Here is a 13,388-nt window from a genome sequence, read left to right on the forward strand (position 1 = left end):
ACGTCACTGCTGCCGTGCCCAACGTTGCCCGCTTTTACTGCGCAGCCGCCGACACTAGTAGCAGCCGAGCGGAAGTAGAGGGACCCACAGTAGCAACAACGGCGCTGCGGCAAAGACTTGCTCGGATGGGCACATTCAAAACCGTCACCAAGTTGCGGTTGGTCTCGTAATCCTCAGTACGAAAGTGCAGCGAGCACACACGCGGAGGTTTTGACTGTTTAGCACACTGGCGCAATGGCATAAGCCACTTCGAGCGTAAGGGTTCATTCCGCGGCACCCAGTGAAAAGACACACCGGTTTCCTTGCTGCAGCACTGGCGTTGTGCACCATTCGGGCCTCCGGCAATATCACACGCATGCGGCATTTTGTCGAACTTTCTGTCAGAGCGACTTTCACGAGCGCGCAAAACACTCACGGCAGTACGCGATCCCGAAACTACCACTGAGACGGGCGAGGCACAGTTCGGCGAAAACGGAACCTTTGAACCATGTTTGAACCACGCGCGCCGTTCCCCATGGCAACGCCACGGAGGTTTTGTTTTCCATGAATCAATCGGAAACGAACAAACAGCATTTTATTACGTCTTTTGTTGCTCGGAATGTTCTTTTTTTACTGCTGCTAGTTTGATTACTAGTGATTTATTGTAGGCCGACTTCCCTACGTCATCGGGATCACTTCGAAAATGTCCCACTCGTGGCGCTCATCGTGTGATACATTTAGCTTAATTTCTCGGTAAGTAGGGCACTGCTGTTGATAATATTGCCGTTTTAGAAGTTGTCATACATTGGGCTTTCACTCTGACATAAATTGTTATTTGCCTTTAGTGTCCCTTTAAGACTTCTTCTCATAATACTGGGAGACTTCATTATTTCCATGCAGAGATAATGGGTGCGACTGGTGAGGTGGGAAAGGGAATGCAGACCACATCCTTTTTTGTCAGCTGGCAGTCATTACCATTTTAAGAGAGTATGAATATGCATGCTCAGAGAGTTGTTCACCAGTTTTCACGATTCAACTGATGTGGGTGCTTTTCTCAAGACTGGCAGGTTGGTACACATAGCTGTATGTGCTTTCATTGAAGTGCATTTCGTTCTGTCAGGCATAAAAAATTTCAAAAGCCTTTATAAATACATAATAGAAAAAGGAGGCGCATATTTCTATTTCGCTGAGCATTTATGTTCCTCTTGCAATTTCTGTGCTTTGCTGTGGCAACAGCATGCACAACATAAGGCTTGCCTGGCAGTGTTAGTCGGCACCATTTTTGCCATCAAGCAAAGGCTTTAATCATGTCATGTTTTCTGTGGTACTGCTTATTTGTATGCAAGGTATGATGTTCTATGGAAAGTAGAAATAGGGTTTTATTTTCATCTAAAAAAAAACCAGGGAGAATATTTTTATTCCCTTGCTTTATTTTGTTTTGTTACTTACCATGAAGGCCCAAGCAGCTTGCAACTTTGCTTCATCGCAATGCAGCTTCACACGCAGTCTCATGTTGATTTATGAGCCCCCTGTGCAGTCACCGTGGGGCTGAGAATGAGTGTTGTTGCATACTTCACTCTGCAAAACTTGCATGTTTCTGTGTGCAGGCTGCCATTTGCCTTCATCACCCAGGAAGTGGTGGAGGCCACCTGCCAGTGCCTACTTGCACGTGCTGACGAGGCCGAGCGACTCAAGAGGCCTTTTGCTGATGTAGAGCGCACGGTGCTGGAGGAGTTCGGCCGCTGCCTGGAGGCCATCATTGACAGTGCACACCGGACCAAGGGAAAGCCAACTGGTGACACTGCAGAGAAGAAAAGCATACCTGCCAGCCTCCCTCCAGAGCGTGCTGCATCACGCAGAACTAAGACAGCCCGACGCATGCTCAACCTCTAACCTGCCCCTCTGTCATCTCTGTGATGCCAATGTCAGGGGGAAGTGGACTGGAGGACTCCTTGGGTGTCGTGAAGCTGTGTGGTACAGTCAGTTGAGCAAAGGCATCTCCTGGAAACCAGCTGTACAATTGCCCCCACCCCCTTTTCCTTTTTCACCCTTTCCTGTTTTCTGTGAGTGCTACTTGGTGAATGGATGTGCAAAGCTAATGCTAGTTGATTGGTGGCATGAAAATTTTTGTAATCTGGTGTGTGAATGATAACTGTTCATAACACTTTGACTGCTTGCTGCTTTAACAGTGCACTTGGTTGGAAGACATTTGGCATTGTTTATTTTTCTCCATCACACAGAGTACCAAATGAGTGTTCTTGTTGGTTTGCTGTTTAGGGAGGTTGCTTTGTTTCTTTATCATTGAAAAGTAGGCATGGCAGGAGGTGGTAGCACATTGGTGTGAACATGCATTTATAGGATACAACAGTGCATAAAAACACACCAGTAGAAGCATACAGACGAAGGCAGTACTTTGTCTACTTCTACTGGTCCCCCATTTTTTTTCACACCATTGTATCCTATAAGGTGTGAACATAGGTCTTGTCTTTAAAGTGGACAAAAGGGAAGACCCATTGCCTAGCCTTAGTGTGTGCCTGCGTGTGCCTTTGTGTTTGTTTTAGCTGCTTGTGCAGGTAGCGCGAGAATGCCTGAAATTTTTTCAGTTTTCTCAAGCTCCGACATTATTGCCGTTTGTAAATATAAGCATTTCATCATTTAAGTTATGCTATATACTAGTCAGCATCTTTATGCATATTCACCGGGGTGCATGTTTTATCTTTCTTTTGACTTATTCTTCACAAAACTTCATTAATGTGCTGTGTTGGTCATGGCACTCTTTACCTTTTCTTCACTTCTGTGTCATGCTTTTACTGTTAATCAGCTGTGTTTCTTGATTAAGAAAGGCAGAATGTCTATCTTAATCTTGTGGCTATTGTCATTTTTTTATTCACCTAATATTTCCTTTTTTTCGTGCCGTTTCTTTGCTAACATTGTGTGTGCTGTGCGTGACGGTGGTGGTTACGGTTATGTATGTAAAAGATGTGAAAACACACCAGTGTTTTCACTGGTGTGTTTACAGAGTGTAAATATAGATAATTAGCTTCTGTCTGTATTTGGAAACACACATGATGATGTAGATATGCATTGCAATTACGTGCTCTCTCTTGGCAGTTCCTGAAAAAAAGAAATTGCTAGATTGGAAGAATCTGTGACGCACAGGGCTTGTTGTATATTCATTATGTGCTTACTGCTATTTGTGAACTGCTTTGCTCAAAGCAATCATCAGATTTTGTGCTTGTTGGCAGTTTCTTTAAAAAAACATTGAGGGCTTCGCTAAAGTATACATGAGGCAAAACTGACAAACTGGCATGCTTTGGCCATCATATTGTCTATCATTGGTGAAATTAAGATGTTCATCGAAGGCATTAATGCCAGTTGCAAAATCAAAACATTGAAGAGGGTCTTTAAGTGTGCAGTTCAAAAGTCTCATTGTTCACATACTACTCATCATGTAAATGTGCTGTTATATGATACTTTACTTCTTTAATGTGTGCAGTTTGAGTGACTGAAAATGAATGGATTCTTCTTGTCATGACCAAGTGGCTAAAGCACCTAAGGCGCTGTCTGTAAATGCATTGTCACCATTGTGAATGGTACATTGATGTCATGCTCATGGAGCTGGAGTATTTGATTGAATTAAAGAGAATTTAAGTTTACTCTCCTAGAACTTGATTCTTTTGTCTCATACATATAAGTGCTTGTTTCTCATGGGTGTATGTATTGCGTGGATGGAAAGATTTGCTAGTTATTTTTATCAAGTGGCCCCGTGATTTAGGTTTCTCTTAACACGGTTCAGTGTCTCATGGAATGTGTTGGGTCTGGGAGGGAGGACGTGCTGAAATACCATGTTCATTATCATAGCCAGATTTTCAGCGCAGGTGTGAAATAAAATATGTGGACTATGGAAAGAACACTTTGGTTTTGTATCCATTTGTGTTTGTCCATTTGGTAGGCTGTCTCGCTCCATGCGTAGGGCAGAGACAAAGGAATCAAGGCCTACAGTGAAAAATAGAACTTTACAGTTCTGTCTGAAAAAAAAAAGAACTAGTGAATTTTCATGTCATCCAGTGTGAACACCTGCTTTTCCAAACTTTTTTTTTCTTTCCTCAGTTTTGTGTCAGCTGTTTAGAGAAACAGCCTGTCAACATAAGCTGCTGAAGCTGTTCACTGGTGCTTGTGCGCATGGTCAACCTCTCAGCTGTGTCACCATGCAATGTCTATTATCTTCCTAAGATTTTTGCTTTGGTTGTTGTGCTTTATGTACAATATATATGATGGAGGCATCTCGCGATGCAGTGTACATTCGTGTTTATAAAGAGACACCCCCTTTTTTTGTAGCAAATAACGGGCAGTGTTTCTTTTTCTGCATCACAGGGATTTCGAGACAGAGTTGTCATATTTATTTCTGTGTACAGCCACTCAGAATAAATGTTTTTAAGTTCCAGTAACCTATTTTGATGACTAGCACCTATGCATCACTGCTGACCAGTGTGCGAAGCATGCATTGTTTTTTCTCCCCTCATGCAGTTTTTTTCTGCGCTACATTCACACCACAATTTTGGAGATGGTATGTGTTGAAACATTTGTATACGATGGCAAATCAGCGAGTCTTTCCGTCCATGGAAAAAAAGAGACCACTGTCCATCGTATGGTTCGAAAGAGCAATCCCTTCAGGTAAGTAATTCTTTATTTGGCCCATCTGTTTTGCAGTCCAGTGTGGTACAGTAATGGGGATGTATCACATGGGGTGCCTTGTTGCATGCTGGTGAGTTTGATTGGTTCATCAAGATTATTTGGCTCCCATTTCCAGATGCACTATGCTTCTGTGGTCAGTGCGAGAGTACATGCAGACATTTAAAGGCAAACTGCGACAAAATTTCACTTTGGCTAAGTTGAAAATATATCAGTAGTATATGCTATTGAAGCAATTTGGCGAAGCTGCAAGGCTGTTAGCTACCTTTTTCTTATTAGCAGCCTCTAAGCACCACCAAAGTAGGTAATGCGTGCACATGGTGGTTGACGTCTATGTCGCAAGCCCCGCCATGCTGGTTTAGAGATGTTTCAGCATGCTGCAGCTGGTGCACCAATGTCAAAGCTTGTGTCGAGAAACAGCACTTTCTTAGTGACTTCTGGTGAGCGGAAATCGAGACTTTCTTTTTTTTTTTTCCTGTTTCAGTATCAAGAATTTCTGCTTTTGCATGCCTTTTGTAATGCATTAACTCATATTTCAAATGTAAAATTTTTTGGCCAGACTGCTTTACATGTGCGCTCGGTGAAAACAGGCCTTTTAGCTCAAAATTTCATTGTCATCAGCCATTCAACATGTTCTTCAGCAGTTCAACTTATTTCCCGCAAACTTCCGTTGCCTGTCAGAAAACTTGCATCAAACATCGTGTACTTGACATTCAGCCGTTTCAGAGGTACAGAATTTAAAAATAAATTCTTACAGTTCATCAGCAGTGCTTACTTATGTAAAATTGTCATGTCTATGCAGCTACAGCACAAAAGTGTTAGAGATGCCCAACTTGCTTTGGAGCTTGGCATGTGAAGCTTCCATAGTGAGCCTTACCTGATTCCTCTCATTTTATTCATCTCCCACGTAGGCCTGGAGTCATCATGTCAATAAATTATTATTCTCTTGCTCTTCCTGTGAAGTGAGCTTGTGGTCTATCCAAAAAGCTATGGGCGCATATGCATGAACTGCTGTGTTGTATACAGGCTGTTCGTGTGAATGTTTACAAACTACACGTGAGTGTAAGCAACCAAACACAAAGTGGGCTCATGCGACAAAAATGGGTTCCAAGTGTGTGTGTGCAGCTGTCACCTGAGAGTGTATAAGAGAGTGTGTTTCACCTATTACTGTATAAGAGGTGAATGTGCACTCAAAGCACTTTCAGACGCACCCTTAAAGTAAATTCCACCCACTTCATCATCTAGGGAGAGTTCAACTGGAAGACATCTGAGAGAAGCTCTTCTGTGTTGACTTACATATCGGGCTGTGTAAATGGGTTTTAAGAACCGAACTGAACACTGATTACATGAAACGTAATACAAACCAAATACCTTTTCAATAATATAACAACTTATTCTATTACAGTGGTCGAGTTTCACAAAACTTTCCTTGAAGTATTACTAAATTTCAACCAGCAACAAAATAAAATCGGAATACTACGTGCTGAAATAAGCTTGACATCAGTGACTGTGATGCCTGAGAAGTTATTTTGTCAGTGTGCACAGAAGTGAGTTCCTGTACAGGTAGCAAGGACTGTTTAGTACTTAAGGTGCAATTTTGTTACCATATCATAAACAAAAGTTGTGTGTTGAACTTGAAATGTTCAGCAAAACAGCAACTTCACAAATGAAGCAAGAGTACCAGAGTACTGCCCAGGGTATGGTTACACAAAAGCTATGCAATGGAACATGATGGGGTGTAAACAAAGCCCCTATAACCATATGATAATATTTTTGTGCCGGTATGCCAAACTCATTGCACATATTTTATTGCAACTTTTTCTTCTCTTTCGATTGCTCTATAAGTTTTTAGTACCAGTGTACACAATGTGTAGTGCCAGTACTTAAAACCAAGTTCTACCTTCACCAAGTATTTAAAAGAGGTAATCGTCCAGACATTATACACTAAGGCCTATTTCTTTAAATTGCACTTCGTGTAAACTATTAGAAGAGATAGTCATATAAACATGCCACGGTGGTCTAGTGGTTATGGCGCTCGACTGCTGACCCGCAGGCCGCGTGATCGAATCACGGCCACAGCGGCGGCATTTTCGATGGAGGCGAAAATGCTTGAGGCCCATGTACTTAGATTTAGGTGCACATTAAAGAACACCAGATGGTGAAAATTTCTGGAGCCCTCCACTACAGCGTCTCTCATAATCAAATCGTGGTTTTGGGACGTTAAACCCCAACAATTATATTGGAGATAGTCACACATTACATGACCTTGCTTTTTGAACGAAATTGCTTTCTGTTGCTTGCCATTCCAACATGGTGTTAGCAAAAACATTAACAACAACACAACTGGTTGCAAAAATTCACAAGTTTGCTTTGTTGCTTCATATGGGGATTTAAATTTATACTATTTTCTTAGATTTTAGTAAGGCCTGTCGCCTTAATAAGCACAGCAAACTCTCTTCTAAATTACATAGCATAGGCCTACCTGTTAACCTGATCAGCTGGATTCATTCTTGCATTTCCAATTGAAAGCAGAATGTTCATGTAAATGACTGCTTGTGTGGCATACTGTTATAGTGTCGTCAGGATTCCCTCAGCACTATGTTCTGGAGCCTGTCCTTTCATCAATATACATTGCTGACATCGTTACTTCGATATATACATCAGAAATAAATATAAGACTTTTTGCAGATGACTGCATACTTTTTAAAACCATCTTTGTTACTCTGCATGACCAGCAATGCCTGCAATCCAATCAGTCTGCTGTTTATAAGTGGTGTGATGGTTTGTCTATAAAATTGAACAGTGATAAATCCACCTCCATGCATATTACAAATGAGAAATGCCCTTTTAATCATACATATTCTCTTAACTGTCCTTGGACTGAAGTTGATGACTATACATATCGAAATGTTGCAATTACAAGCTGCCTAATATGGTCAAGTCATACTAATAAAACACTCACATGCTTCTAGAAAGCTTGGGTTCTTGAGGCACAAGCTAAAGGCTGCACCATTAGAGATCAAACTATTGACCTATAATGCTTTTATGGGAACAAAATTATATTATGCCCGTGCCGCTTTGGACCCACATCTAAAGAAAGATGCTGCAAAACCACCGGGACCGTGCTATGAAAAACAGTCCAACTTATATATAATGCTATAAAAGGAATTCCTCACCACGAATGCTCATCTCCACTAATAGCATCCCTGTTTCACAATACCAAAGAGCAATTGCTGGGCTGAAATTTCTCCCCTTGCTTTTTTCTAGTAAATTTAATATTAGTCCAGGAACTTATTAAGGCACCGACGAGTCTAGACAAACACACGCACATGCATACACTCTTGAACTTTACTTTTCATGAACTCTTCATGTATTTTTTTTTCCCTCGGACCTTCTATGAATGGAACACATAACCACTGGAAGCATTTTGTGAAAAGGATAGTTCTGACTTTGATAACTATGTGTCTTACTGATCATGACCATGCAATATAAACCACTGGCATAGCCAGGTGGGTGGCTTGGTAGTGGTTGAATGCCTCCCCCCTCCAACCCCCCCGAAAAAGAACTTTTTGCCTCTGATGTAAACTATGATGCTTCTCCATGTCATATTCCATACAAATTGCTTGTTATGCGTGTTACTGGCTTTTATTTGTATTTATACATTGTAGTCTGTGGGTGAGTGAAAGCATTTACATATTAATATGAAAAGAAACCATGGGGACGTTCGACGGGCCCTGAGTGTGGGTGGAGCTCCTGCTGTACCATTTTCATTGTTTTCACTTTTTTTATGTTTTGAATTTATTTTGTCAATTATTTTTGTTACACCCTCCTGCTTGGTCTTCTGACCGCTGTGCATTTTAAATAAACAAATACAAACAACACCAGGCTGGTGGCACATGAACAATAGTGTAGTGCGAGATTTAAAGCGACATCAGTTGAAACTGATATGAAAGCTTGAACTGTGTGCTAGGTTTGAGTAGTCCAAGGATGCACAGGCTGTTTCACACTTAGGGGAAAACTCGGAGCGCTTCGCAACGTGCTCCGAGTTTTCCCCTAAGTGTGAAACAGCCCGTACATGAAAAGAATTAAACCTTCGCTGTTTTAGTTTTTCTTGTTAAAAAAAAAAGTGAAGTATGCAGACGCGGACACGAGTGAAGGAAAAAAGACAATCAATGCTTGTCAAAGTACTTGCTTGGTGGTGCCAATTCTTGGGAATGCTATTCAATTATTATTTTGTGCTTAAAATACATTTAGAAATGTAGTTAGTGTCATTATTCAAAATTTTCAAATGTTTTATACTCTTTCATGCACAGTAGTAAAAGCACAATTTGCAAAAGCCATTTGAGAAGCAGTGCTTATCTAGTGTTCACTGCTAATCTTGCTACACAGGATATTGGAAAGAGAGAGATCGCAGTAGATGAGCGGCACACAACTGGTGATTTTTCCTTTTGTCAATGGCCAATCTTGATATCCAGTTTGCTGAGCGTGCCCATTGCTTTCACTGTGCCACATGGATTTGGTGTATGCTGTGGCTCTGTTAAGATATCCCTACACTGTTCTGCTTTGTCTACAGGCTTGAATGTGCACTGCCAGGCTGCAGAGCTGATATGACACAGAGCCCTGGTTTTTTTGACAATGTCTTGGCAGATGTGGCAGTGAGAAGAATGAGGACATCAAAGGCAAACGCACTGCATTGGTGTGAATGGTAAGATAGGCTAACTGAATTTGGGTGGGCACGTTTTAAATCGGGATGTGCATGGGTGTGTGAGTGGAGAAAGGAGGGCTGTATGTTCCAAGCCAAAACGTAACACATATAATGTTGACTTTGCAGGTGCACATGCTTGATAGTTGAAGTTCTTCCCATGAACAAGGCTCAGGGATTAACAAGTGGTCAGCTAATCATTGCTGAAGCTCTCGGCCAAAACATCTCCAACCCTGCCCCACCTCATCTACTTCCTTGTGATCTCTGTGTGGTTTCCTCCTCCCACCAATCACCCTCTCAAGAAGTTCTGTCTAGAGCAGTGACAAAGACAGCAGCTTGGTTTGACCACATGGCTGCTCATGAAATAGTGTCCAGGAAATACCGCACTAATGCAGTATACAAAGCTTCCAAATGGTACGAGCAACAATGTACATGAAACAAAGTAAAGGCTTTAACGTCTACTGAACAAATGTACATAACTTGAAACAACTGGGACCATTCAGCATCTGTGGATCATACATGGATTTGTGTTGATTAAATTTTGCTCTCACTCTCTCTCTGGGGATAAACTAGCCTTGCGAGAATAAAAAGTGAACGAATTAAAAAGCTTACAATGTGAGGCTGTCTCTCAAGGGGGAAGCCAATCCCTTGACACTTTATTGTACCTCTTATCAAACACCTGAAACAATCGAGGGGTGAGATCTGATTTTCAGATTGGCTGAGTTGTGCTCAGCCACCTCTGCATGCAATAGAAAATTTTCCTTTTTTTCTACAGGCATGAATAACCTTTTTTCACTGTTCATGCTAATTTCTATTAGAGGAAGATCCAACTGAAAAAGTTGCATCTTTCTCAAATAACTTCAGCTTCAATGCCAACGCATAAAAATTATGCTAAAACATTTTCATGCGAAAAAAATTAAGAGAAAAATAAGAACTCAAAGACTGTGTAAAACCCTTGTGCTGAAGTTGTGGTAACTAGAGAAACTGCAAATTTAATGGTGCTGGCAAATTTGGTCTCTGTCAGTGGAATGACTGCACTGCAAGACATGCTGGTTAAGCAGTGCAGCGGTGATCACCAGGACACTATATACTTCACTGCCCTTACATGTATCAAATTCTAATGACCCCACCAAAGGGCCACCATGCTTTAATTTCCTTCAAAAGCACTGTAAGGCCAAAATATTGTTCGCATTGACTGGTTTTACATAGTAATTAAACATTTGTTTTCCGCTGGTCCCAAGTGTTGCTACCTAGAGTAGTCAATCCATAACAATTAATCAGTTTGCTCACTTGGTCCAAATTGCCTGAACAATATATTAGAAGTTGTAGCACATGCTGTAATCCAATTATGAACATTTGCTGAACAAGGGATTCAGCTGACGAGCTTCAGCGACCTTCCTTGTTTGCCCATTGTTAATCGCTTCAACCCTGCACACATTCCTGTGGACTTCAACGCTTCAATGCAGAAAATTAATTGTTGTGAAAAACTGAAGCTCTTGCAAAGCAATTTTCCCCAGCTAGCTCCTTGGAAAATGAATGAATTTCATTTCTAAGTGCGATAGGTCATGATCTGGACAACAATTAATATTAGAAATTGTGATGCATTATAGTAATCATTTGGTTTTGAGTGGTATCATAGCAAAAGTATAAAAGCAAGATAACTATTTAGATATACAGAATATTCACTTATGCTCTGATGTGAACAGGAGAACATTCTGGAGAAACTGAAGTTGAAATTGCCTTTAGTATAGTATGTGACATAACTGGACTACCACAGCATTTTTATTAATTTCTGAGCTCATAACATCCAATATACAACTAATGTTTGTTTATAGCTGCTTTGCAGAGGTCTAATGCTGAACTGCTGTTTGTTGATGGTGCTTTAGAGGGCATTTATGTAGAACCACAGCTTGTGTGTTGTACTATAAATGCATTTGAAGTTAGTGTGTGGTGTTGCTAATATATGTTTAATACTCACATAATTTCTGTTTTTTAATTTAGCCCATTCACACGGTCTCTGCACACTCGTGTAGGGAATAATGTACATACACATGCACCAGAATCAATGCGAACATGAACTGTATGGCTTGAACGCATTGGGCATCCGAAGACACACAGTTGAATCATATCACTTACAGATAACGCAAAGGCATTGCAATTTCTCTTGATAGGTGTGTTAGTAAATGAATTGTAACTCGTAAATTGAAAATACTGCTTGCCTTACCATCTATTTATGTCAACAGCATGTGCAGTAGTTTCCATGCGCAATGCTGGTTGTCTGCTGTTGGCGACACTTGTGCTCACCAGGCATTAAAAAAAAAAAAATGCACGCCGTTCGTCAAATTAATACACTTTAGCGTTGAAACAGAGCTCAATGAGACAGAACTGTCCCATCCACACTCGTAGCCGATATGCACTACAATCGTCGCATTTGCGTCTCCTGTCACAGGTGTGCGAAAAAGCAGATAACGCTTGTTTAGGATTAAAGGGAGATGTGTAAACAGCAGATCGGCAGTAATGCAGCTTTAACTCGCATTCAGAGCCGTCAGATCTGTGCTCGGGATTTTCTTTACGCCCTGTATCTGAGTGCTTGAGCGCCGAGCAAATCACCCCCTAGTAATTCAGAAGTCTTTCTTGGGCCCGATTGAGTCGTTCTGAAAAGCTTTCACTGCTTAACGAGAGCAGTTAAATTGCAACTTGGCGACCTGTAACACGATTTGCCCCTCGTTGAAGACGCGTTTTAACGGCGCCACTTTTGGATGTAGTGACGCCGGCTTGGTGTATCACTCACTCGTGTTGTACTTGTGGCTGGTTCAGCAAGGTTGCTTCGTTTGTCGTAAGAATGAAGTCAATCATTAGCTCAGCGCGATGCGACAAAGCACATAGAGCTTAAGTAAGCGCAATCAGCGTTTAATTGTTCATTGAAACGCACGTTAAGGCGTAGCCTTTGTTCCGGCGGTAGCACATCTGCTGGCGCAGGTGTTATGAGACACTTGCCTCTGCTTTCGGCTGAGACAAAACGCGATGAGAGGTCAAGTAATGTAAAACTTTTATGTGCAATGTGCCGGTAGAGCACATTACAGGTTATTTTAGTCGACAGAGAGTCCATTTGAAAAAACGCCCGGCGTTTTGCTGAGGACGCGGACAGTGTTTTACTTTGTGTTCAATGAACTCTTAACAAAGCCGTTTATTTAATGCATCATCTATCACGTGGTGATTCAATCTTGGGCGGGAAGCTGTACCGCAACCTTGCTGTCAACTTCAGACGACTCGAGCTTGAGTATTCAATGAGTGTGCCTTCCCCCGATTTCAAATGGCGGCGTGGAAGCTGCCAAATTACGCAGTTCGAAAGAGCTGCCCATATATTGCGTAGCATCAGGTAATGCGACTCGCGGGACCCCAAAAACAAAATAATTTCACTCGTTGATTGGTTAATGCACTGCATGCGTTTGTTTTATTGTGCACGAGTATCACGACGCGCCGGCCGGCGAGGAAAAAAAAAAAAAAAAAGTACACTAGGCCACTCGTGCCTAGTACTGCTGATCAAGAACAAGCACCCTCAACAAATGTTAGTAATTGCCAGGTAATAATGAAACTGGTACAAACACTGCAAGAACATGTATTTTAAGGCGGAAAAAAACTGCCTCGAATGGTGCAGAGGTCCCCACACCCCACGCCCTGAAAGAAAAAAAAAAAAAAAATTGCTGCGCACGGGTTGGCACCTAAACGCGGCCCTCTCAAGTGCACTGTGAACGTAGCAGTACGTTTATTCTATTTTCCAACTAAAGAAACAGTGATGTGTTGCACATCAAGTGTTTTCACGGCATTACTTCTAGAATTTCAAACTTCATACGACTTTTCGTGCCCCTGTCAGTGTCCGGCTTATCACAGCATGATTCACTGTGGTCTGGCAACTAACAAACTTGGTATTTCGAAAACTTTTACTGCTGCCACTTAAATCCTGAATGTTGAATTTCCATCGTTCAGACACTTTGATAATTCGAACCAAATTTTA

At 41.6% G+C, this 13,388-nt stretch overlaps 1 protein-coding gene and 1 long non-coding RNA gene across 4 annotated transcripts in view; one reads left to right on the plus strand and one right to left on the minus strand.

Annotated features, from left to right (window-relative positions):
• The window catches only part of LOC119395705 (protein lin-54 homolog), a 77,213-nt gene extending 72,799 nt beyond the window's left edge, over positions 1–4,414 (plus strand). For all 3 annotated transcript variants that reach the window (XM_037662724.2, XM_037662719.2, XM_037662732.2), the window contains exon 13: positions 1,587–4,414. In XM_037662724.2, the coding sequence (XP_037518652.1) occupies positions 1,587–1,872 (286 nt within the window). In that variant the 3' untranslated portion in view covers positions 1,873–4,414. The remainder of the gene's footprint in view (positions 1–1,586) is intronic.
• LOC119395801 (uncharacterized) lies at positions 1,674–13,388 on the minus strand. The gene is made up of 3 exons (XR_005184326.2): positions 12,165–13,388; positions 9,986–10,052; positions 1,674–1,780 (listed from the first exon to the last, which is right to left on the minus strand). It is a non-coding gene; the product is annotated as an uncharacterized LOC119395801 (long non-coding RNA).

Source organism: Rhipicephalus sanguineus, chromosome 1, assembly GCF_013339695.2.
Source record: "Rhipicephalus sanguineus isolate Rsan-2018 chromosome 1, BIME_Rsan_1.4, whole genome shotgun sequence".
Taxonomy (NCBI): Eukaryota; Metazoa; Arthropoda; class Arachnida; order Ixodida; family Ixodidae; genus Rhipicephalus; species Rhipicephalus sanguineus.